Raw genomic sequence first — 26,446 nt, 5'->3', positions numbered from 1 at the left:
CTCACCCTCCTGCCATCTTGATTCTGACCTAACCAATGTTCTGAACTCTGCATCTGACAGATTGCTTATCTCCATTTCGTTTAGCTCTTTTTCTGGAGTTCTGATCTGTTCATTCATTTGGGCCATGTTTCTTTATATCCTCCTTTTGGCAGCCTCCCTATGTTTGTTTCTATGTAGTAGGTAGAGCTGCTTTGACTTGGTATCTTGGAAGGGTGGCCTAATGCAGTAGGTGTCCTGTGGGGTCTAGTGGCACAGCCATCCTTATCATCCAGGCTGGGTTCTCCATCAACCTGGCTAATGCTGTTTGACCCACCTTGGAGATCCCCAAAGACTCCACCCCACCTGACTTATGGGCCAATCCAAGCTGCATTTCCATATGAACAAACAAGCAGCAGCAGGCTTCAGTGAGCACAAGGCCTGCCTGGAAATCTCCAAGCTCAGCAAAAGTAGCAGGCATCTCAAACTGCTTTATAATTTAGGCAGGGTGGCCCCTGGCAAAACACAGGTGGGAGCTGACTTTGGTCTGCACCACTTAGGAAACCCCAGGGCCAGGCAGCCCAGTGGACAGCTACAGAGCACCTCAGAGCACCACTGCCCTGCCCCTGCACAGCTGATCCTCCATGAAGGGCGGAGGTTGGTGATAAGAGGTCACAGCCAATCCTTGCAGTTGACTGGCCTGGGTAAATCCCTCCCATTGATCTGCTAACAGCAGCCAAGGGTCAACCACAAGAGGAGGGTATACTCAGCCTACACAAAGGGTTCACCTCAAGTATATTTTAATAAGTAGAATATTGTATTTTGCTGTTTATAGTGCGCACCCTTATTTTTCCCTCAAAAATTTGGCAAAAAAAGTGCACATTATACATGGCAAAAAATATGATATGTCATTGGGCTATTGGTTTGCTGTCCTGAACTTCTTTTTTTATGTTCAGTACAGGCATACCTTGGAAATATTACAGGTCCAGTTCAGACCACCACATAAAGCAATTATCTCAATAAAACAATTCACGAAGGTTTTGGTTTCCTGGTGCATATAAAAGTTGTATGTATACTATGCTTTAGTCTATTAGGTGCAATAGCTTTATGTCTATAAAACAATGTACATACCTTAATCAGAAAGTACTTTATTGCTAAAATGCTAACCATCTGAATCTGCAGTGAGTTGTAATCTTTAAGCTGGGGAGGGTCCTACTTTGGTGTTGATGGCTGCTAACTATGGCTGTGACAATTTATTAAAATAACACAGGGAAGTTTGCCACATTGATTGACTTTTTCTTTCATGAATGATTTCTCTGTACCATGTGAAACTGTTTGGTAGCGTTTTACCCAAAGTGGAACTTCTTTCAAAATTGGAGTCAATCCTCTTAAACTTGCCACTTTATTAACTAAGTTTATGTAATGTTCTAAAGCCTTTGTTGTCACTTCGCCAGTCTTCACAGCATCTTCACCAAGAGTAGATTCCATCTCAAGAAACCACTTTCTTTGCTCATGCTTAAGAAGCAGTTCCTCGTCTGTTAAATTTTATCATGAGATTGCAGCAATTCAGTCACATCTCCAGGCTCCACTTCTAATTCTAGTTCTCTTGTCATTTACATCACATCCTCCTGGAGCAGTTACTTCCTCCACTGAAAGCCTCAAATTTTTCAAAGTCGTCTATGAGGGTTGGAATTAACTTCTTACAAACTCCTGTTAATGTTGATATTTTCACCTTCTAAGAATTAATTAATGACATTTAGAATAATGAACCCTTTCCTGAAAGCTTTCAGTTTACTTTGCCCAGATCCATCAGAGGAATCACTATTAATGGTAGCTACAGCCTTTCAAAATGTATTATTTAAATAATAAGACTTGAGAATCGAAAATACTCTTTAATCCATTATGCCCAACCAGGGTAACACTGGTTCTTACCTCTGACAATGTAGATTAGGTTGGCCTATTTTTGTAGTTTATGTAAACGGAATCATTTCATTTATACACACCACACACACACACACACACACACACACACACACACACACATTCTTTGAGTCTAGTTTCTTTTGTTCAGTATTATGTTTATGAGATTTATCTTTATTGCATGTAGTTGTAGATTGTTATATTGTGTGGTATTCCTTCGAGTGGACATTAAACATGCCAGTCTTTATTCATTTTGTTCTTAGTGGGCATTTGAGTATTTTCTACTTTTGACTTTTATGAACAGTGCTGCTATTAAAGTATATTTTCATTTTCTGAAAATCATTTTCTAACGTTAAGAGATTTATTTAAACTTTGATTCTCTTGGTTTGGATTGGGAAGAAACACCAAGGAAAATGCTGTGTTTGGAATTTATTTTTATTTTGCCATTTGCCTTTAAAAAATGCCTAGAATTCTAGTGATAGCAATCTTTTATTTTAAATTCCTAATTTTAGGTTGCAGTTTCATCATTGTCTGCAGTTATCAAGTTTTTAGAACTCTTATCAGATGATTCAAACTTTGGACAGTTTGAACTGACTACTTTTGACTTCAGCCAGTACATGAAATTGGATATTGCAGCAGTCAGAGCCCTTAATCTTTTCCAGGTAAAAAAAATAATAACATGGATTAAAAGCACTGAATTGTAAAACTCAAAGACACAGATAAAAGTGTAATAATTACCAGAGGGAAAGGGGAGTGGGGAGATCATAGAAGAGGGTAAAGGGGTGGGCATAAAAATGGTGATGGAAGATTTGACTTGGGGTAGTGAACACAATACAATATACAGATTATTAAAAAAGAAATTGTTACAAAAAGTAAAATAAAAATGTGAAAGGTTAAAAAATGTTTCCTCTGATATACCCTGAAAAATCTCACTAAGGAGCTTAAATATTTTGAAATACTATACTTCGATAAGTAGTTTTAAATTACTGTAATTTTCTACATGTAAGATACAGAAAGAGTATTTTTTCTGGCTTTATGAATACTTTTTATATTATAGCAGTTTTTAAGAATTACATTCCAATAAGTTTTAGGTCTGAAACTGCAGTAATTATAAAGTGGTTTTAGTTTGGGGGAATACACAGCAAAATACAGATTTACCGATTGAAAATTTGATTTTAGGAAGAAACTACACAAATTTCTCATTTAATATTTGAAGAATATTAAATGTTCTCAAAATTATTTTTCATGGCATTGTAACATTTTCACTAATAAGCATGCCATTCTTTTTAATTTTTTGTTTACTAGGGTTCTGTTGAAGATACCACTGGCTCTCAGTCTCTGGCTGCATTGCTGAATAAATGCAAAACCCCTCAAGGACAAAGGCTGGTTAACCAGTGGATTAAACAGCCTCTCATGGATAAGAACAGAATAGAAGAGAGGTATATTACTAGTGTATACTTTAGTAAGCTTTGGGTAACATGCAGTTGCTCCATTTGATTATACTGCTGCCTTTTTTTTTTTTTTAAGATTTTATTTATTTTATTTTTAGAGAGAGGGGAAAGGAGGAAGAAAAAGAGGGAAACATCAATGTGTAGTTGCCTCTCGTGTGCCCCCTACTGGGGACCTGGCCAGTAACTCAGGCATGTGACCTGACTGGGAATTGGACTGGTGACCCTTTGGTTTGCAGGCTGGCACTCGATCCACTGAGCCACACCAACCAGGGCACCATTTACTCGTATATGCAATTTTGTTATAATTGTTATGTTTATGTTATAGCATATAACCTCACAGAGAGCCACATTGTAATAGTGAAATTGTAATGATTTAGATTAATTAAATAACTTATTGTGTTTTTTCACTATAAAAGCAAAATTTTATTGGAAAGATGGGGTGGATAGTGTTTCAGAGAATGAACTTGGGAGCCAAAGTACATTGGTTCAAAACATGTCTTTGTCACTTATTAGCTTTTATCTCAGGCAAGTTCCTCAACCTCTGTTTCACAGTTTATTCACTTTTAAAATGACAGTAATGCCCCGACCAGTGTGGCTCAGTTGGCTGGGCGTTGTAGTGCAAAGTGAAAGGGCGCTGGTTCAATTCCTGGTCAGGCACATGCCTAGGTTGCTGGTTTGGTCCCCCCTCCCTGGTCGGGGTGTGTGCGAGTGAGAAGCAACCAATTGATGTTTCACTCTGATCAATGTTTGTCTTCCTTTCTTCCTCCCACCCCCTCTCTTAAAAATAAATAAATAAATAAATAAATATTTAAAAAATATTAAATAAAATGATAGTAATAATATGCCAAATTCATAGGGTTGTTTTGAGGATTAGGCAATTTAATATGTGTAAAAGTACTTTGAACAAGGTAAGGCACATAGGAAGCACTTGATTATTCTGAAAAGGACTAAGGTGGTCTAAACAAATTTCAGAAAATTTTTTTAAATTGAGAAAGTAAAAGAAAAAGTTGTATAACCCTGCTACCTAATATGATTAGCAATTTGAGTATATTTTTGTTGTTTTAGGTATGAATTTTAAAACTTTTAAATGAAGTATACATGAGAGCTCACATACTAAGTGTGCTGCTTGATGGATTTTCACAAAGTGAACACGTTGGTGTAGTAACACATAAGTCAAGAAACAACATAGTTAGCACCCCAGAAACTCCCCTCAGTTCTCCTGCTAATTGCTACCTCTCCTCACTCCGAGAGTGACCACTGTCCTTCTGACATCACAGATTAATTAGTTTTGCCTGATTTTGAACTGTGTATAAATAGAACCATTTTATCTAGTCAATGCTTATGTTAGCCGATGCCCCCCTCTTTTCTTTTCAGCATAGTTGTAATCCTAATAGCTTTGTGGCCTGGTTTTCCCTCCAATTTTGTGTATATTATCATAAGTATTTTTTTATTTTTATTTATTTATTTATTTATTTATTTAGTCTTTATGTATCATGTTTTTTTTTTTAATTTATTTAATTTTTAAATACATTTGTCTCTGCCTCCCCCCGACCTCTTTCCCTTGCCCCCCTTCCACCTTCCCTCCCTCAGCTCTTCCCCTTTGGTTTTGTCCATGAGTCCTTGCTATATGTTCCTTGACTTTCCCCTTCCCTTCCCTTTCCCTGCCCCCCCCCCTTCCCTCTTGTCTCTGTTGATTTCTTTTCCTTTCAGTGTTGCTGGTCATATTTTCCTTGCATCTTTGCATTGTTGGTTAGGTTCTGCTTATAGGTGAGATCATATGGTATTTGTCTTTCGCCCCCTGGCTTATTTCGCTTAGCATAATACTTTTTGCATGATACTTTTTTAGTGTTGCCATTTTATCTTCCTATTTAGAAGTACATATTTTTTTATTGACTGGTTGCACTTTAATTTGTGTTACCTTTTTCAATAATTAGGTTATTTCTAGTGACCTTATTGTGTGCCTAGTGTTTTCCGCTTGGCAAATTAAGATATTGCCAAAATGGGTAAAAGTTTCAATATTTTTATGGCTTTGATATTGTCAAATCATTCAAGAATTTGTTGAATACCTGCTGAATACTGATGATATACAGAAGCATCACAGTCTCTTGATCGTTTTGGAATATGCCAGACAAACAGAATAGTTGATCAGTATTGTAAGACTCTACAGATACAAAATTACCAAGCTAAGTATTAATCCTGTGGATTCCAAAAAAGCCTTAAAATAAAAAATATGAGGTTAGTGAATTGTGGGTATACTGATATTTTATTGAAAATGCAGAAGTTGAAGTGCCAAGGTAACTTTTTGAAGCCAAGTTTGTTGGAGAAGAAGAGTGGGATTTAATGCCCTGACTGGTGTGGTTCAGTTGGTTGGGCGTCGTCCTGGGAAGTGAAAGGGTGCCAGTTGGATTCCTGGTCAGCGCATGTGCCTGGATTGCGGGTTCAGTCTGGTGTGGGTGTGTGCGACAGGCAACTGACTAATGTTTCTTTATCACATCGATGTTTCCCTTCCTCTCGTTCCCTCTTCCCTTCTCTCTAAAGTATAAATACATAAACAAACAAATTTTAAAAATGAGTGGTATTAAGTGAATAAATATAAGAAATAAGAAGAATTGGGTATTTGCAAGTAACTAAGGCAGTTTATAATTTTTAATTTTAATTGTTTGAGCAGGTAACTATATTTAAATGTGTCAAAATTCAGAACAGAAGGCTATACAGTAATAAGTCTCCTATCCCGGTCTCCTAGCTCCCAGGATCCCTTCCTTCTTCAGGGCCTCTGTGTTCTCCAGGAACACACTTCTTGTTATACTCTATGTGAATTGTTAACCACTGCCCGGTACTCTTTCATGGAAAGTCTGTGGCTAAACAAGCAAAAATATATCTATTCTTTCATCTTGGTACTTCTAAAATTGTGATGTAAAAATGGCATAGTCATGGAAGCAGTTAGCAGAGCAATCATTTAAAAATGTGTGTTAGCCAGACAGTAAACCAATACTGTAATTTTGAAATGGCATACTGAATAGACTTGTGAAACTAGCAATTTATTAGGCTTTTAATGATATCCAAACTCCAGATTGAGGGGGCTGAGTATATTGTCTTATACTGTGAATTTTAGAAGCTTTTTCCTTTCCTTGATGTTTTTCTTCTTAATACTCTTATTGGAACTTTATGTTTTTGAACAGTGTTGATTACGTATGATTCATATTCAGGTCAGCTTGAGAGGAAATGATGATAAGATGCTTGGAACAGAGAAAAAGCATAGGAAGATTCTTGATCAGAAATATCTTCTCTGTGCATTATTACCATTTACCTGAGAATTTGGGAATTTAGGGAAAAAAGAGAAAAAGAAAGATTAAAGGGCAGGTCAGCCAGTATCAGGTTTCAGCCTTTCTTTACCCCTTCGTACACCTCAGGAATTGCCTGTGATCCTTTTCTCAAAATGTTGTGTGCCTAAGAATCTCTTGAGAGGCTCACTGAAATTTTATAGAATTCCCCCTTCCCACCCCCGTGCCTTACCACCCACCAGGGATTCTCTAGTATTATCCATCTTCAAGTGATTTTGATGCTGGTGATCTTGGACCAAACTTGGAAGAGTGCAAGTAGAGCCAGAGGCTTAGCTCTGAAGGCCCAGTTTGCTTTATTGGATTTTATAATTTGGCTGCATCTGTTCCTTTTTTTTTTTTTTTAATCTAGAGTACATGCAATTGAAATTTTGTCCAGAGCAGTAAGTTCCTGAGTTATTGTCAGTGTTTGTTTATAGCCCCAGTGATTAGTTCATAATATAAGCTTGGTAGCAGATTATTTTTCCACTAATTTGGCATTTGTCACAAGGAATATATCTGCTGCCAGCTGCTAGATATCTTGCTTTCTGTAGAGTTTGTTATTTTTGTTTTATTTTCATCTTTTAAAGAGTGAATTTTTATGTAGGTTCCTTTAAACCAGTGGAACTTAGGGCAGTTTTTCCTCCAAGGGACATTTGGCAGTTCCTAGAGACAGTTTAGTGTGTAGAAGATAGGGGTACTGTTAAACAGCACAGGACCCTTACAACAAGGAATGCTGATATTGCTGAGGCTGAGAAATCCTTTAAATATATGAAGTCTGCCCCGAAGGTATTCAGCCATGTAATAGGAAAAATAGAGACTATTGAAGAAGATAAAAAGCACATTGTACATAGGCACCTTGGGACCTCACACAGTTCTTCCACTTCCCATCAGCTGTCCTGTTGTATTTTCCTGAATCTCATTGACTGTCTGAAATCTCTTTCCTTTCAAACGTGATTTTAGTTTTGGAAAAAGCCAGAAGTCGCAGGGCGCCAAATCTGGGCTGTAAGGGGACTAAGTCACCTGGGCGATTCGATGTTTCGCCAAAAACACTGCATAAGATGTGATACATAAATGGGCGCGTCGATGTAATGAAGCTGCCAATCACTAGTTGCCCATAGCTGCAGCCTTCTGAATCATCCATAGTTCCTGCCGAAGAATGTTCAAGTTTAAGGCAAAAATTTAATGCAGATTTGTTGCTCTACTCACTCAGTCATTTTGAATGTGACAGCCACACAGTACACATGCTCACTTAACAGCATCTACTGCCCCCACTGACTAGTACAATGAAGTCGTCATTGTTCACACATGTGCATTCCAGTCCACCCTCCTTGGCTACCAGGTTACATCAATATTGTGCAAACCATTCTCATTATATTAACAATGGCTGGACTTTTCTGGGACAGACCTTGTATATAGTCATTATGTAATTACTCTGGGGGTAGCATATTTTTCCTTGATATGATATATTGGATGAACATTTTGATGTTGCAGGAATTGTAAATGCTGATGGAGAGACCAGTAAATAGTTAAGAGATTTAGAAAGCCCATTTCCTCACCCTGATCCTATGTAAACCCCTGTGGGTTAATGTACTGCTCAGGAAGAGGCAGAATTCAAGCTAAGGTCTGCTCACTCTATAGACCATGCTTCCAGCAGGAACCACTATAATAATGAGAGAGGTGACCTGTCCCAAGGTCACACAGCTAGTTGGAGCAGAGCTGAGATTAAACCCATCTAATACAGAAAGTCATTGACCTTCATGCATCTTGTAAAGCATTAATAAAAATAATCAAGGTCATCCTTTTAAGGAAAAGGTTGCTCACCTGATAGATGGCCGTCTGACCTTTAGTCATGTGCTGTGCCATGGCCATTTTCTCTACCTTTGATTGTTAGGTGGTTAAAATTTACCTTTCAGCTATTAACTTCAGTAACGTCTACAGTTATTTTAAAAACTGCAAGTTGTCGCTCAGTTGTGGGTTGTGAAATTAGTGTACTGGGTGATAATCAGCATTTTTAAAAAGTCAAATATGATAGAAAAATAACACTGCATCACATGTAGTGTTGTTTTGTTACACTTAATTTATACTTTATATTTTGTGGGGAAGGAAAATTCCTCCTTCCTACTATCATCCTAGGTTATCTGGCTGGGGACCCTGTAGATTACACTGACAAAAGACCGATTAATGAGAAAAACAGAAATGTTTATACATGGGAATACTCAGAGAAGAGTAATAAGAGGGTTGGTTTTTAGCAAAGAAATAATAAAATTTAGAGAAGTGAGAAGACTGAGTTTCTAGGGCTGATTTGTGGGGATGCAAATATTTGAGGAATTAGTTACTAAAGTTTTTGTAGGTTCTGTGGGTGCTATCTTCAGGCTGATAAGGGTCTAAGGTTGTCTAGGGTGATTAACTTTTGTCCTTCCTGCTGAAGAAGGAAGAGGTGAGGAACCTTTATAAATTTATGTCCTGCTTTTATGCAGATAGGGAAAAGACAGCTTTTCTTTTTCCTTCTTCTTAGTTTTTTTTAGCTCAAAATAGTTCTTATACCAAAGTGTCCTATTATAGGGGGCACATTTTGCCCCCTACAATATCTAGACATGCATGCTCTGGGTCATGATATAAAAACAATCCTTGCTGTGGATTACAGTGGAAAAAAAATGGAAAGCCACTGATTCCAATAAATTGTAAAAGCAATATGAGCTTCATGTTTTATAGTTCTTGAAACAAGCTTTTATTTTAATTGACTTTAGGGAGCAACAGACTTATTTCAGTTTTTTAATTAGATATTTTTGGCTTTGTACTGTCACATAATTTTAGAATGCATTTTGAAAACTTATAAGACCTTCTGATTGAATAAATATTGGATTTGTCATCCTTCTTGAATTGTAATTCTCTTTCATTAAAGATTATTGTTTACATGTGCAGTATGTATCAGTAACAACAATATCCCAATAATGAAATTCTTCTATTTAAGAAATGTCTGTTTGATGAAAGTTAAACAAAATTGGCCTGTACCATTCAACTAAACATTAATTTGGTTAACAACTAATTAGAAACTGCTTATATTACAGTGTTAATGGAGCTTTTCATCCTCCATAAAAAGCCAACATTTCAGAATAGATTTAAGATCCTAATATGGAGTTTTTTAGCTCATTTAATTGACACTTATATCTAGCTGACAGATTTTAATTCTCTACTAAAATATTTAATTCTGGTGTAATTTTATTTCAGATTAAATTTAGTGGAAGCTTTTGTGGAAGATACAGAATTGAGACAGATCTTACAAGAAGATTTGCTTCGTCGATTTCCAGATCTTAACCGACTTGCCAGGAAATTTCAAAGACAAGCAGCAAACTTACAAGATTGTTACCGACTCTATCAGGGCATAAATCAACTTCCTTATGTTATACAGGCTTTGGAAAAATATGAAGGTAACAAAATGATTTTGTTTTTCTTTTCTTTCCTTCACCCTTGACATACTTAGCAAATGTGCTGTCCTTATATAGCAAATGTGATTCTGGTGACTTAGTATGTTTTGCTAACAACAGGTTTGTATTGCCCTATGGGTTATCACAGAAGTCATGAGACAACTTAGAATTTTTGCTTTTTATTTTTATTTGTTTAAAGATGTTACTTATTTATTTTTAGATAGAGAGGAAGGGAGGGAGAGAGGGAGAGAAACATCAATGTGAGAGAGACATCATTCGGTTGCCTCTTGCACAGTCCGCAGCCAGGGACTGAACCTGCAGCCCAGGCGTGTGCTCTGACTAGGAGTTGAACTGGCAGCCTTTTGCTTTGTGGGACAGTGCTGAACCAATTGAGCCGTACTGATTAGGGCAGAATTTTTGCTTTTTAGAAACGAATGTTAGGGTTACTAAATTTATTTATTGCACCAACAGTGACAGTTGAACAGGGTTCAGTTGCTAAAGAATACTCATAGGACCTAAAATGAGAGTGCTTGCAAATACACAGTTTGCTCCAGGAAAAGGATACAACCTAACAGCAGCACTAAAGTAAAGATATGCATTACAGCCAAAGGAAGTCACTGAAAAGGGGTCCAGAGAGGTCATGTGCAGGTTCCTAGTGTCCTTCCTTGAAAGGTCTTGTGGGGAGGTGTGCTTTCTCAGGTCAGGGACCACCAATGTGCGCAGAGTACCTGGGAACCACAGAGCCTAAAATGGAGTTTTGGCTAGGCTTTTTTTGTTGTTGTTCAAAATCATTCGTCTCCATTTTCCTGCCATCACTTGGCTAGGCTTTTTAACACTAATTTTATTGGCCTGCTGGGCATATTTCTGTCCTGTAGCTAGTTTCTCCCGTGGAGCCCTCTGGGGACCCAGAGCCCACTGACACCAAATGTAAAGAGTAGCAGTAAACAATGTTGACAAGCAGGGGAGCTGAGAAAGAGAACCAAGACCCTCAGCCCCAGTTTCTAACTTCCATGCTTCTCCAAGGGAAGGATAAAGATTACCCAAGGAATGTGCAGAGCAGAATTTCTTACTCCCTTTTTGGGGGGTAAGGATACCTCTTATGCAGAAGTCGAAAAATCTAATATGATCCAACAATTCCACTTCTGGTTATTTATATATGTCCAAAGGAAACAAAAACAGCCCCTGAGTGTCTGTGGCCTAATGCATTTGATGAGAATTATGCAACAGTTTGGTGACTGATGTCCTGGTATTTGAAGTCACTCAGCCTAGAAAACATTAGGGGAGAAAGACTTCAGGTGTTGTGGTGCTAAGTGCGCTGTTCTTTTCTTTTTATAACACGAACATTGGAGGCTTTAGGTGTGCCCTGGTTATTGGGAACCTAACTGACCTGTTTTGAGTTTTTAAAAAAAATATCAGAATGACATTTTGCAGAGTTCAGCATAGCTCCTTAGCCTTACTGATTTCATGGAGAAAGCCAAAAGTAGGGCTAATTTATAAAGAAAATAAACCAAATGCACTCCCTTTAAAAGCAAAGTCATGATTTAAAAGTTTTTAAAATATATTAGTTTATTGCTAGATATTGGTATGTTCTCCTGATATCTTGTGGTGTTTTTGGTTTTTGGTTAACTCTAGATTTAGTGAAATCTTAATGTTATTCCTGAAAAAAAAATTCAGAGACAGCAGAGGGCAGTAGTAGAAAGTCCATTTGCACTGAGTGATAAAAGCTTTATTCTGAATCATCTTTCTCCTGTTAGAAATAGCTATTTGAAAAATACACTTGCCCTCTATTATTCCTCATTTCTCTTAAAATTAAAAAGTTGATATAAGACCTAAAATAATTCTTAAGTAACGCTTCACCCCTGACGCCTTCTCATCCCCACTGTGAGCGCCTCAGTCCGGGCTGTAATCGTTTCTTACCCGAGCCGCCGACCGCCTCCTATTGCTGGTGCTGCCCTTCGTTTGCTCTAATCAACCGTCTTTCTCAAATGTAAATATAAATATAAACATGTCATTAATCTGCGTAAAACCCTTCAGGGTTTTTGTTTGCTTGCTTGCTTTACAGCCTTTAGGATTAAGTCTAAACTAGATTAAAAGCCCCCTCATGAATTGTGGCCTCTTCTTTATCCTTTCCCTCCTCCTCATTGCTGGTGTTTCTGTGACTTTTAACTGCAACTCCCAATAAGAAATTTTCATTAGAACCGTTCACTGAGATGACCGTACCTCATTAAACATTTCTTTAGTCTGGTATCCTAAAAGACTAAACTATTTAAATAAAGGTGAAATAGAAATAAACCGGGTCACACAGTGTTTGAAATTCATCTTTGAGTCTTATAAATATATGAGTGGATTAAAGTAATTTGGCATAGATAGTGGCTCTAGAGTATGTGGACCCTGAGAAAGATACCAAGGACTCCTGGTGGCTAACCAGGCTCAAATTTAAAAGCAGAGCCTAGCAGCCTTTTCTAAACAAGGGTCTCTCACACAAACCACACTCCAGGGAGGAGCCTGCACTAAGCTGCCTGCCTCCTGCACTAAACTGCCTGCCTGGACTGTGTTCCTGTCACTTGAGGCAACCTTTAAAATAAGGAGGTCTTGGGATAGTATTTTAACCAATAGTACTGAGGCTTTCCCTATTTCTTCAGAGCTGTACAGCTGTATCCTGCATCAGGATTTTCATGGACCAATCAGAGGGGCTTAGTTCTGACCAATCAGGACAGTCCTCTTTGGCGATCAAACTGAGGATTTGGAGTTCTTATTTCCATGAGGACAGACCAATCAGGGACCAGGGCAGGGACTTGTCTATATAAGTCAGCTCCCCCCTGCTGGGAGAGTGCACTTTCCCTTTCCACTCAGGTTGAGTTTCCCTGGCTCAACAACCTTTGAAGCTGAAACAACCAAAGAGCAAACCCCAAGGATGTTTTGCCAGAACACAGTGGAGGAGGCTAGCGTGGAGAGCAGAGAGGGGCCTGGCCCCAGAGCTGCCCCGCAGCCGTCCTGTTCCACAGCCATGGAGCTTCATAATTGAACTGTAACACTAAACACTGTTGAGCTGTTCCACAGCTGTGCTGTATCACAGTTAAGCTGTTCGCACTGATAAAGTTTCCTTCACCACACCCCAAATTGGGGATTCTTCTTGGTGTTGAATTGGTGCCAGCCACCACTGGTTGACAAGTAAGCTTCAAGCCAGAAGCAAAAGGAAATCTTCATTCAGAGAATGCTTTGATAATAATCTGCCTTTAAAAAGACCAGATTTTTGCTCCCTACTGTAGATACATTCTTTAGTAGCAGTGTTAGTAATATAGCAAACTTTTAAATCTCAAAAAAAGAAATGCATTTGCATTGTGACTCAGTTCATACCTCTGGGTGTGTGTACACATATACACACTGTATATATAAAAACAAATAATTACATAATAAATTGTATAAAACTGAAACAGTACTACTCTGTACTTTGACACTTAATTTCATTGAAAAATGCTCATATTTACTAAACTAATTTTATGATGGAGGAAGATTTTCAAATGCACTTGAAAAAAATGCACTTGTTTTTTGCATTAGTCCAAATGAACTTGAACATCCACCAGGTAGATAGATACCACCTATACTGTACACTTCTCCAGGCCTTTGTAAATGCTGTTCCTTTACACTGAGGCATCTGTCCCTTCCTGTCTTACCTAGCTTTGTCCTTATTTTTGAATTTCACTTTAAAAGTCATTTCTTTGGGAAAGCTTACCTTGTCCCTACATTAAGTACACTCCTGCCTTGTTTATGTGTTTCCAAAGCACCCTGTACTTCCCTATTATTATACTTGCCATGCTTCTTTGAAATTGATTGTTTGATGTTTGTGCCCTCTCTTCTTAACCCCTACCACAGCCCTCTAAGATGCACAGCATGTGCATGAGGAATGAGTGAGTGTTCCAGCCCAGCTCTTGACATGCACTAGGCACTTCTTTTGGGAGAATGAGAAGGTAACACTTAATGTAGGGAGAAGAGTGTTAACATGTGAGAGAAGAAACTGAAAATGAATAGAAAAATGGTTTTGGATTTTTCTATTTCAACATTTCTATATTCAACAGCATTTCAGGGTGCTTTGTCTTCCCTTTATTTAAGAGATTCTGAAAGCTTACAGTGTTTCATATCTTAGTACTTTATAGTCTTTGTACTAACAAAGGCAAAAACTAATTCTGTGTTTACATCATGACAAAGGACTAATATCCAGAGGCTATTGCAGAAGATAAGGGAGTAGAAGCAGAAATAGCAAGAACATTCAGCGAACACGGGAGTACTCACATGTTCCTGACACTGTTAGTTGCTGAGGCTGTGCTAGGGTACAGAGAGTTTTTTCCTTGCCTGTAAACAGCAAGGGAAACAGACATTAAGTAAGTAAATACACAAAAATAGAATTTTAAAAAATCAAGATATAATTGATGTATAGCATTTAGTTTCATGTGTACAACATAATGGCACAATATTTGTAAATACTGTGAAATGATCATCTCAGTAGTCTTGTTAACACCTATCACCATACTGAGTTACAATTTAGACTATACAGTTTTATTAACTAGTTACTACGCTGTACGTTGCACCTTCTAAAAATATAATTTTGATAAGTTACACAAGTAAAAAGAACATTCTGAAGTGGTATATCAAGAAAGTGCAATATTTTATTTTTTGGTAACACATATGCCAAAGTAATTTTCAATGGTGTTTTACCACTTGCAAATTAATCTTTATAAATTCACTGAAGATGCTCTCCTTAGTATTTCTCTCAACCTATGAATAAGGCATGAACATGGAGAAAATAAGTGTTGATACAGTAATTGATACACTTAAGGTTCAGATTTAGAAGCTGATCTGGGCAGCATTCCAGGAGTATATTTTAATGGCCATTTACTCTTGATAGACTTAGGGGCTTCCACTTATCCTGAAATTTGTTACAATTTTTATCATAGTAAATGACAATGAAATGTTTAATAGCGATTAATTGCACTTTAGGTTTTTATAGAAATGTAAGTACTTAACGCTTATTGACTTAAACATTGCAGCAGTTGGTGAGACACACACAACAGCATTCCTAAAAAAATGAAATATTCAAGTAGTTAAAAAAGAACCTAGGGGCTGACAATGAATCTTGAAGTTTTACAAAAATTAATGACTAGATTACTTGGGATTTCACATTTTAATGCCTTTAAGAAGCTAATAGTTATTTCCCTGGGTGATCTTTAGTATCCTTGCTGGATGAGTGTTGTGTGTATCAAAGCTAATTAATGACCAGTGATTGATTGCTTTGTCATTTCCGTGCTCCTTTCCTTCATGAAGTCATTTATTCAACAGTTATCAATTGCCGGCTTTGTGCCATGCATTATTCTAGGAGGTACAGTCGTAGAAATGACTTTTAAGGTCTCTGTTCTTAGAACATGGAAGTTTTATAATAGTGGAAAGATAGAGGGGTACAAACAATAAACAAATAAATGAACAAGAATTTCAGATAGTAATAAGTAATAAGTACAACAAAAAGAGTGGAACATAATTGATGTGATATAGTGACTTGGCTGAGGGACAGGAAGACACTAGGTCTGGTGGTCAAGGATTTTTGTCTCTAAGGAATAGTTGTCTAAGATGGAACTTGAATGATGAGAAGAAGCCTGCTGTTAAGATCTGTGGGGAGGCCAGTGGGACCAGTTAATGCAAGTGCCTAAGGCTGGCACACAGACTTGACTCGATGAAGGAGTGAAAGAAAGCTGTGGTGGTCAATCACAGAGAATAAGGGAGATCGATGTTGGTAGAAGGTGAGGCCAAAGAGGGAAGACCTGTACGAGGTTTTTAACGTTTTTGTGCCGTGGACCCTCTAGGCTTCTAATGAGGCTTGTGAATCCCTTCTCAGAGTGGTGTTCTTAAATGCATAAAATAAAACATAGAATTGAAAAGGAAACCAGTTATATTGAAGGACATTTTATAAAACAAATTCGTTGATATGTTCTTTTTATTAATGCATTTAATGACATGATATGAAGTTCTACTAACTTCAATTTTGAACTAATAATGAGTTTAAATGATACTTCATTGTCTCCAAAAACTATAATATGATATGAAAGTATATCTGGAATTTTTATTGATGACAAAGACACAGGTACTGACAGTACTACTGTGTTTTTTGCCTTTGTTAATAATGGTGGAAATGGGAGATTACAGTTATGAACTACTCTGAATTCAAGGGTATGTGTTCCTTGAGTTAAGACCCTTGGATAGATTGTATAGGACTTTCTAGACTATGGTAACTAGTGGAGAATGGAATTTTACCAAAACCCAATTGGTGTCTGTCAATTGATGAATGGGTAAATAAATTGTTATGTCTATACAATGGAATATTATTTGCAATAAAAAGAAATAAGGTGCTGATAACATGGTTATACAACATGCATGAGTGAACCTTGAAAACATACAGAATGAAAGAAGGCTGTCACAGTATAACATGATCCATTTATAGGAAATGTCCAGAAAAGGCAAATCTTTAGACATGCAAAATGGACTGGCTAGTGGTTGCCTAGGCTTAGAGGAGGGAGGGGCAGGACTTTGGAGGAAATTGGGAAGTTACTACTCACGGGTACAGGGTCCATTCTTTCTTAGAGGAGGGATTACAGTGTTCTAATAAGATAGACTGTGGCAATGGTTGCACAGATCTTTGTATATTTCAAACCACTGAATTTTACTCTTTAAAATGGATAGTTGTTTTGGTATGGAATTACAGCCCATAAAGCTGTTTTTTTGTTTTTGTTTTTGTTTTTAATTTAATAAAGTTCTATTTTTCAAAATGTACAACTGGTGGGATCTGTCGTTCATGCATCTTTGCCAGCCCCTGGGGTGCCTCCACCTTTGGTGTTTCTGATGTAAATTACTTGTGTTCTGTGTTTTGAAACTAGTTTAATAACTCCTATACTAAGGAGTTCCTGAAGAGCTGCCCCGGCCAAGGAACCACAGATCTTCAGTCTCTCAGAGACAGCACCTGGGGTTATAAGTTCATAGTTGGGAGCATCCTTACAGTTTGTCATATGTTGCTTTTTCAAGCAAAACTAGGTTATTAGACTTGTTCTGAACTTTGCCTTGGGACCTCTTTTTCTTTTTTGTTATTGTCCCCAGATTTGTTCACTGGGACTTTGTCTGTCTTGACCATCTGTCTGACATCTTTCTTCTTGTCCTTGGGCTGCATAGAGAAGGTTGGAGAGCAGCTCCTACCACTGCAGTCTTGCCAAGATGTCAGACATCCCTCTGTCTGTCCTTCCACTGTTATAAAATGTGAAGCTGTTGTAAAAAAAAGGGGGGGGATGTCTGGGAGTAAAGCTGTTGTTTTTAATTAAAAAACAATAATTGACAAAAATAAAGTTGGTAATTATAACTGGGTCTCAGTATAAATTACAAATAGGGGAAAGAATTTAAGGTGCTAGTGAAAGTTTGCAGTATAAGGAGCAGGTTAATGCAGAAGGGGCGTTATGGAATATGAAAAGAGCTCCAGCAAGGTGGGCCATTATGTTTGAGGGGCTAGAAGACACGTTGAGGATGACAATCTCTGCAGTCTATACAGGTAGTTTGTAGTAATATCCTGTGTGTGTTCTTGGAAAACCTTACCTTTAAAGTCATAATAGAAACATAACAGAGCTTATAAAAATGAGTTTAAAATAGACCTCAAAATCTATGAAATTTTTAAAGCAATCACTAACAAGCCCTGGCTGGTGTGATTCAGTGGGTTGGGCATCGTTCTGAGAACCAAAATGTCCCTGGTTCCATTCCGGTCAGGACACGTGTCTAGTTTGCAGGCCAGGTCCCTGGTTGGGGGCTATGTGAGAGGCAACCAATTGATGTTTCTTTCCCTTTCTTTCTCCCTCCTTTCCCTTCTCTAAAAAATAAGTAAAATCTTTTTAAGAAAGAAAGAAAGAGAGAGAGAGAGAAAGGAAAGAAAGAAAGAAAGAAAGAAAGAAAGAAAGAAAGAAAGAAAGAAAGAAAGAAAGAAAGAAAGAAAGAAAGAGAGAAAGAAAGAACAACCAACAAACAAAGACATTAACAAACTAAGAAAAATAGCAGCCTGCATAAATCTCCATTGCAGTTTCACCTAGCACCAGCATTAGGTACTCTTTGCAACCCTAAAATCTGGGACTCTTGTTTCCTCTTTTGAGCTGCCCTTTCAGAGCATTTGCTTTTAATAAAGGTCGGTTTCATCAACGTGAAAGATCTGAACCAGGGTACAGAATTTAGTGGAAAATAATAATTACACACTTGCACATGTTTTGTACCCTTCATCTTTACTCAGGCTTCCCTGCATTTCAACATATTAGGAAGTACAGTGGTCATTAAGCCAACTACACTGAGTAGTTGGTATTCATATGTAGCTAAGCTTACTCTTCAAATGTGTGGAAATTTGCTCTTGGTCGCTTCAAAAACAATGGATTGGGGAAAAAATAATTCATGAACCAAAGCTACCTGTTCTTCTGCCATCCTCCCTGTATTTACCAATAGTATATGAGCTAATTCAGAATAAAGAACCAGACATTGTAGCACAGACATTATGTGGGCAAAGTGTTGTTTATAGAAATGTTTAACACATATGTACTATTTTCTAACTATGTGTAGATGCAGTTGTGATTAATAATAAAATGAATTCTTATAACAGTTTTGTTGACTTCATGGTAGGTTTTTTTTTTCCTCATTCAAGAGCTACTGATATTCTGGGAAGAGGTTGGAAACTTGCTTGGGAGTGAAATGCAGAGTGCTAGCGGTCACTGGCAGAATTCTTACAAGGGAATTTATTGCAGATCAGGAAAAAAAATCCTTGTGGTTATATAATGATGATAATACATGGTAACTGCTGGGCTTCTCTAAAGTGCGAAGCAGTGTACTAAGTGTTGTGTGTAGTTATCTCACTTATTCATTTTCAAGTAGCTACTATTATTCCCACTATAATAGACAAGGAAAAGGGGACTCAGAAGTATGTTACAGATCACAAAAGGTGGCAGAGCTGGGATTCACACCTAGATCCTTTTTTTTTTAAATGACTATATCTATCTATCTATCTATCTATTTATTTTAGGGGGTGGGGGAGGAAGAAAGAGAGGGAGAGAAACCTCAGTCAGCTGCCCCCTCGCACGTGCTGTAACCAGGGACCAGACTCAATCCACGTGCCCTGGCCAGAATTGAACTGGGAACCCTTCGCTCTGCATGATGATGCCCAACCAACTGAACTGCATGGGCCAGGGTGACGCCTAGATCTCGACTCATGTTTTTTATGCTATAAACTTTGTTATTTTACTCACTCATGTAATTCCCCAGCATGGACTCTTAAATAGAAGAAAGCAAAGTTCCAGTGTAAATACTTGGCTTGATTTAGTCTTTGTTAATTGGAACACTGTAGTGTTATTAATGGAAATCAGGGATATAAGGTGTATTGGAGGTATTTTATTTTAACGACTTTTGAATTATTAAGTCTACAGAGAGTCCTGACCAGTGTGGCTCAGTTGGTTGGGTGTCATTCCGCAAAGCAAAAGGCTGCCTGTTTGATTCCTGTGAGAGCCCACACCTGGGTTGTGGGTTTGGTCCCTGGGTTGGGGTGCTAATGAGAGGCAGCCAGTGTTTCTCTCTTGCATTAATGTTTCTCTCTCTTTCTTTCTCCTTCCCTTCCTCTCTCTCTAAAAATAAACAAAATCTTTTAAATTTAATAAAAAATAAATTAAAAATCTACAAAGAAATGTATTTTAGTTATAATTAATGTCACGTCTCTGCATCTCTAGTACTCCTCGTGAGGGAGACAGACGGGAGAGGCAGTGTTTTATTATTAGGAAGCTTTGGGTGCCAGGGCATCTCCCCTTTCTATAAAAAATAAGTACCAAACACCTTTGAATACCTGAGGAAATAGTAACTTTGGAGACCTGCTGTGCTATTTGTGCTGTTTGTGTTAAATGGTACTCATTATCCAAAGTTTTATGATCTGTAGTCTTGTATTTTTAAAAAATAGGGCTTTTTATTTATATATTTTTTATTTCTTTTAGGAAAACATCAGTCATTGTTGTTGGCAGTTTTTGTGACTCCACTTATTGATCTTCGTTCTGATTTCTCCAAGTTTCAGGAAATGATAGAAACAACTTTAGATATGGATCAGGTATGTAATATACTCTATAATTCAAGCAGAAGAATATTTTTGAAAAGCAAAGGCCTTTCTAAACTTTTCAGATTTCTCTTTTTAGTATTTAATTTTGACACTTGTGAGGCTCCTTTGAGCCTCTCCTTTTTCTTTCCAAGGACGCTGAGTTCTACATTGATGTGATTGAAGTCTGTGTGCGGGTTGCCTCTGGGCCTTTTCTGGAATTTCAGCAGGCTGCTGCTGACCATGGTCTTTATCTTCACTGTATATGTGGCAAAGATAAATAACCCAATTTTATTTTTTCCTTTGTAAAAAAATTTTTATTGGTTGATTTAGAGAGAAAGAAACATCGATTTGTTGTTCCACTTATTTATGCATTCATCAGTTGATTCTTAAATCCTCTTTTTGTATCTTCACTTTTTATTTCATTAATTTCAATTCTTGTATGTGTATGTATATATTTTTATTTCTCTTGGTCATTTTTCAGCCTCTTTAGTTACGTGATCACTATTTTTCTAGCCTTTTTTTTTGTTTTTTTCTTTTCATTTTTTAAAAGATTTTATTTCTTTTTAGAGCAAGGGGAAGGGAGGGAGAAAGAGGGAAAGAAACATTTATGTGAGAGAGAAACATCAGTCAGTAGTGCCTCTCCTTTGTGCCCTAGTCAGGGACCGAACCTGCAACCTAGGCATGGGCCCTGACCAGAATTTGAACTGGCAACCTTTTGCTTCACAGGATGAAGCCCAACCAACTGAGCCACAACAGTCAGAGCATATAGCCTTTTCTTTTACCTTTTTTGTTTTTGCTTTAGTTGAATATATCCAGTAAGTTTTGAGAGGTACAATTTCTTACTGAGTTTTAAGTAGCTTATTCCCATTATCATTGGTTCTTGGGTTTTTTTTTGTTTGTTTACAAATAAGTTTTTAAATTTCTAAGCTTCTTATGTGTTAATTTAATAGACGTTTTCCACGTGCTTGAGTATCATGTGTGCTCCCTAATTTTGGTTGCAGACTTCTCTATTTGTCCATTAGATAAAGCTTTTACTTGTTTTATTCACATCGTATACTTGTTAATTTTTGACCTATAGTTAGATTTCTCCATACAGTTCATCCAGTTTTGCTTCATATGTTTTTAAGGCACAGAGCTCTTTGTTTTTGGTGATTTGAATTGTCATTATTCTCTAGGGACATTATCTTTAATAATGATTTTTGCCTTAGATTTATTTTGTCTAATGGTGAGAGAGCTATGCCAGAGTTCTTTTTAGTTTTTTACATGGCATTTTTTTCCTCCCCCCCCCCCCCCCCCAAAAAAGTGGCAGTTTGGATTTCTGCCAAATCATTTTGTGATTCCAATTCTTCCTGGTCCTCCTCATCCATTCTTTTTTGGCTTCCTCTCCCCTCCCCTCCCCTCTCTTTCCTCTGTTCTTCTCCTCCCTCCCTCCCTCCCTCCCTCCCTCCCTTCCTCCCTCCCTCCCTCCCTCCCTCCCTCCCTCTCTCCTTCCTTCCTTCCTTCCTTCCGTTTATTTTCAGAGAGAGGGTAAATGCAAGAGAAAAAGAAGAGAAACATCAATTTGTTGCCTCTCTCACGCCCTCAGCTGGAGACTCCAACCCAGGCATGTGCCCTGACTGGGAATCGAAACAGCACCCTTTGGTTTCCAGATCAATACTCAGTCTCCTGAGTAACACCAGCTAGGGCCCTTATCCATTCTACTATATTGACTGTGTTTTTTATTTTTGTTTTGTTTTGTTTATTTTTTGCAGAGGGGGGCATACATACAGAGACATTGACTTGTTTTTCCACTTATTTATGTATTCATTGGTTGGTCCCTGTATGTACTCTGACCAGAGGTCAGAGTGGCAGCCTTGGTGAGATGACATTTCAACCAGCTGAGCTACCCCACCAGGCCCTCTTGACTGGTTTTTTTAAGTTCCATTTTCCCTCTGTCATCCTATAACAAATACATGCATTAGTTTGGAGATTTTTTACAAATTTTAAGAAAATGTATGTAGTTAATTCATCAAAATTAAAAGTCTGTCAATATCTTTTCATCCCCCCCCCCCACACACACACACACTAGGATATTAGGATGCCTAATATCAGATTACATTTCTTCATCATTGGCTGGTATTTTAGTTTTGTCTTTTTACCCCTTTGATTTCTATACAGTCAGTGTTTAGATTTGGCCATATAGTTACCAATTTCTTTGCTATTCATTCATTCTTCCTAGATAGTCTTTAGAAGTTCCATTATTGCAGATCAGTTAGTAAGGTTTTGTTTGTTTGAAAATGTCTAATCCACCCTTGTTTTTGAAGGATGTTTTAATCTAGGTGTACAATTCCAGATTGACGGTTATGTTTTCCTTAGTACCTGTAAGATTGTATTGTGCTGTTTTGGTTTGCATTAGTATTGATTAGAAGTCTTGGTTTGAGATACTGATTTTTTTAGTATCATGTGTCCATAAGTGGATTTCTTTTTACTTTTTCCTATTTGGATTTGCTATGTTTTCTAAATCAGAGAATTCATGTCTTTTATAAACTCTGGAAAATTATCAATCATTATGACTTTGAATATTGTGCTTATTCATTATCTTTTTCTAAAACTACAACTGGAGCATATGTTACTTTCACATTCTCTCTGCCATGTGTTTGTTGCTCTCTTTGTGATTATTTCAGATGTTCTAATTTACTGAATATCTCTTCAGCTCTTGATACAGCGTTTAACCAGTCAATTGGGGTTTTTTTTTCCTCCAACAATTATAATTTTCATCCATAAAGATAATTTGGTTCATTTCTAACTCTTCCTGGTCTTTTTTAAGTAACGTCTCATTCTTTGCTCACGTGTTCCATTCTCTCACACTTCTTTAAACTTTAAAAATATACTTAATATTACATATCAAAAATTTCTTGGGTTCGAATTTGCTCCTTGTTTCTACTGATTGTCTCGTTTCCTCGTCTGTTGTGTATCTTTAGATTATGAATTCTTGTTTTTCTGGGTTCTGTCTGTGTGAATTATACAAGCAAATAATACATTTTTCCAGGGGAAAAAAATTTGCTTTTACTTTTGACATACACCTACAATGTAGTTCACTCAGGAACACTTTTAAGTTAATTTCTCAGCCTGGAGCTTTTTAGATTGGTTAGGGTGAAGATTCAGCTGCTGAAATATAAACCCCATGTAGATAATGGTAGCTTAAATAAGAATGAGGGTTTAAATTTTTCTATCATAGTAGTGTGGATATAGCAGCACAGGGCTGGCAGGACAGCTCCACTCTCTCTGGGTCCTGGCTTTTCCCTTGTTGCTCCAGCACCCTTAGTATGTTGCCTTCATCTTCAAGGTCCAGGTTGGCTTTTCCTACCTTATCTTCATTCCAGCCAATGGGCGAGGACAAAAGGGGAAGAGGAGGACACTTTCTAGAAACGGCACACATTCTTTCTGCTCACATTCTAATGGCCAGAACTTAGTCATGGCCACACCTAGCTGCAAGGGAAGCTGAAAATGTATTGTTTGTTCTTAGTAGTTATGTTTCCTGTGGAAATTGGTCAGTTTCATCTCTGTAGGAGGAGGCGATACTAAAAGTGGCCAAAAACCAGCAGCTTTTTCCGTTGCCAAAACAAACAGCACATGTTTGAATTCTAAACCTGGGTGATGGCAAGGCTTTTCGTCACATACTGTCATGGAGTACATTCTGCACCCACCCCCCCCTTTCCTGGGGCCCATGCAGGTTTCCCTTATTACTGGTATTTATCATGAGGTGGGTATTTAAAATGCTTTAACCCTGGCCCAGCTTTAAACCGTGGACTCTTTCCTTTGCAGAAGCTCAGACCTTGGGTTTTCTCTAACTCAACTATAATTTATTTGAAAAAAAAATGTTTATATTTTATCTAGTATTTTTAGGGTAGGTAGAGCGTTTTTAAAATTTTTTTAAGATATGTAGTATCCTCCATATTTCTTTTTCTCCTTTCTAAATACTTTAATCTCTAGCTTTCATGTGAACGCTCTCCGATTATATCAAGTCTATTATGTCAGTACAGGTAATTTGACTTAATAGTATCTTTTCTTTGCTATGTTGTATTTATTTATGCTGTAATGATATTGTTAGGACCTAACTTCCTCATTTTTTTATCTTGTTTCTTGATGTCATTATTTCATTGTGGGTGTTCCAAGCCTGGGTTTATTTTGTTCTATCTTCTTTGTGTAAGTCTCATGCAATGGGTATGTTGGATGGTATATTTTATTGTCCCAGATTGTTTGGGAGTAATGAGGTATTGCTGAAGGTACTCAATTTGGCATGTGGTCCTTAGAGTACTTATTTTAGTAAGTTAGAGCTCAGTCATTTACTTTCCCTTGTTTCACTTGAGTCTCCCCAGCAGCGCTTTCAAAACAGCATTCCCGACAGGGGGTGGGGCGTCGGGGGTGGGGGATGTAGGGATATCCATTCAACTTTCTTCTCTCTAGATTTGGCATTATTAGCAAGAATTCTCAGGGTTTTGTTGACTCATCATCCTTGGGTTTCTGGAAGGTGGGAGTGAGGGTAGGAACTTGATCTTCTATGCCTCACTTTTCTTGAATTCATTGGAAGAGGCAAGTTTTGTAGCAGTGTTAATCCACAATTGTAGCATTATTTTTCCCCCTGTAATTATTATCAGTCTTGGTCCCTGTTTCTAGATCATCTTCATTGTCTTTATATAACTATAATCTATGATACACCATTGTGCAAACGCTTGATTTTTTTATTTCTGGGTTTTGCTATAACAAATAAATCTGCATGGATTTTATTCATCCCTATTCTTTTCCTTTTGTTGCATTATTTCCTTAGTTTAAATTCCTATGAGTAGAATTGCTCTGTCAAAGAGTATAACAGATGTCTGAGTCTTGTTGCATACTGCTTTTTTCTTTTTTTTGAAGGTTATTTCAGCTTAGATGTTCACTAGAAATGAATGAGTACCTTAATTTCACTGTAGCCTCATTAGTATTTGGTGGTGGGTTCTTTTCTCTTTTAAAAAAAAATAGCTATAGAATAATACCTTAAGGTTGCTTAAATAATTCATTTTATTGTGATGCTTTAACGTTTTCCTTTGGGTTTGTTTACTACCTGTTTTCTCATCTGTGAATCATACGTTATATGTGACCATTTAATGACCTTGCTGTTTTTCTCATACATGCAGACAAGTGCTATTATAAAAGAAAACATTAATCTTTATATTTTGCAAAGCTTTTATTTCTTTTATACAAATGTTTTGTCTTGTTATTTTTTTCCAACACATTTGCTATTGGGGTGAAATGTTTTATTTTTAAAAGTTAGGTTTATTTTTTAAAAACTTGAGTTTTAATTAAAGATACAAACAAAAAATGGCAATAAATAAATATCCATCAACAATTGAATCTAAAAAACAAAATAAACTAACAAGCAGAACAGAAACAGACTCAGAATATTTTGACGGTTGCCAGATGGGAGGGGGTTGGGAGGATGGGTGGAAAAGGTGAAGGGATTAAGAAGTACATCTTAGGTGCAAAGAAGTGGTCATGGGGATGTGGAGTGCAACACTGGGAGTATAGTCAGTGGTATTCAGGTAGCTACGTGTGGTGTCAGATGGCTGCGTGTGGTGTCAGATGGCTGCGGGATTTACTGGGATGATCTTGGTGGGTTATGTGGTGTTTGGTCTTTGGGGTTTACACCTGAAAGTGGTATAGTATTGTATGTCAGCTGTAATTGAAAAATACAAAACGATTAAATGGCAAAAAAAAAAAAAAGAAAAATTCTCAGAACAATACTTTTTTTAAAGTTAGATGTATTTTTTTTAAAACCTTTAATGTTATATAATTAAACCTAGCTTTCATTTTTTTGTATTAAATTGAGCAAGTTATGTGATAAATGTTTTTAATTTTTGCTGGCTTTTCTATAATTTGATTTTAGCTCCTTATTTTTGTGATCTTCCCATTTGGTATATGAATGTGTGTGTGCTCTCATTAAGTGGATGGTAATTGGGAAATTATATCAGTCCCACTTATTTAATTTTTAAAAATCCCCTTCTTTTGAAAACTCTTATGCTTTTATATATAATTTTTTAACAGTTATTAATGTCTGTAAGGGTAGGCTTTTATTTTTTTAAATATTCTTTTATAATTTTGTCTGTTTAAATTTTAGTCATTTTGTTTTCTTTCAAAAAGTGATTCCTATTGGACATTTACTAGGAATAAGTAGGCCTTAATATTGATTTAGTTTTATCTTCA

The 26,446-nt window shown here is 37.1% G+C and overlaps 1 protein-coding gene and 1 pseudogene across 1 annotated transcript in view; one reads left to right on the top strand and one right to left on the bottom strand.

Annotated features, from left to right (window-relative positions):
• The window catches only part of MSH2 (mutS homolog 2), a 62,715-nt gene that overhangs the window by 18,744 nt on the left and 17,525 nt on the right, over positions 1-26,446 (top strand). The window contains exons 5-8 of the mRNA XM_054566868.1: positions 2,409-2,558; positions 3,202-3,335; positions 9,896-10,095; positions 20,127-20,236. Coding sequence (XP_054422843.1) covers positions 2,409-2,558; positions 3,202-3,335; positions 9,896-10,095; positions 20,127-20,236 — 594 coding nt within the window. The remainder of the gene's footprint in view (positions 1-2,408; positions 2,559-3,201; positions 3,336-9,895; positions 10,096-20,126; positions 20,237-26,446) is intronic.
• On the bottom strand, positions 16,929-17,299 carry LOC129065629 (40S ribosomal protein S25-like; annotated as a pseudogene).

This window comes from Pteronotus mesoamericanus, unplaced genomic scaffold (assembly GCF_021234165.1).
Source record: "Pteronotus mesoamericanus isolate MK-2021 breed Mesoamerican mustached bat unplaced genomic scaffold, CSHL_Meso_final contig_101, whole genome shotgun sequence".
Taxonomy (NCBI): domain Eukaryota; kingdom Metazoa; phylum Chordata; class Mammalia; order Chiroptera; family Mormoopidae; genus Pteronotus; species Pteronotus mesoamericanus.
The sequence above is the reverse complement of the archived record's forward strand: the minus strand, read 5'-3'. Positions and strand labels throughout refer to the sequence as shown.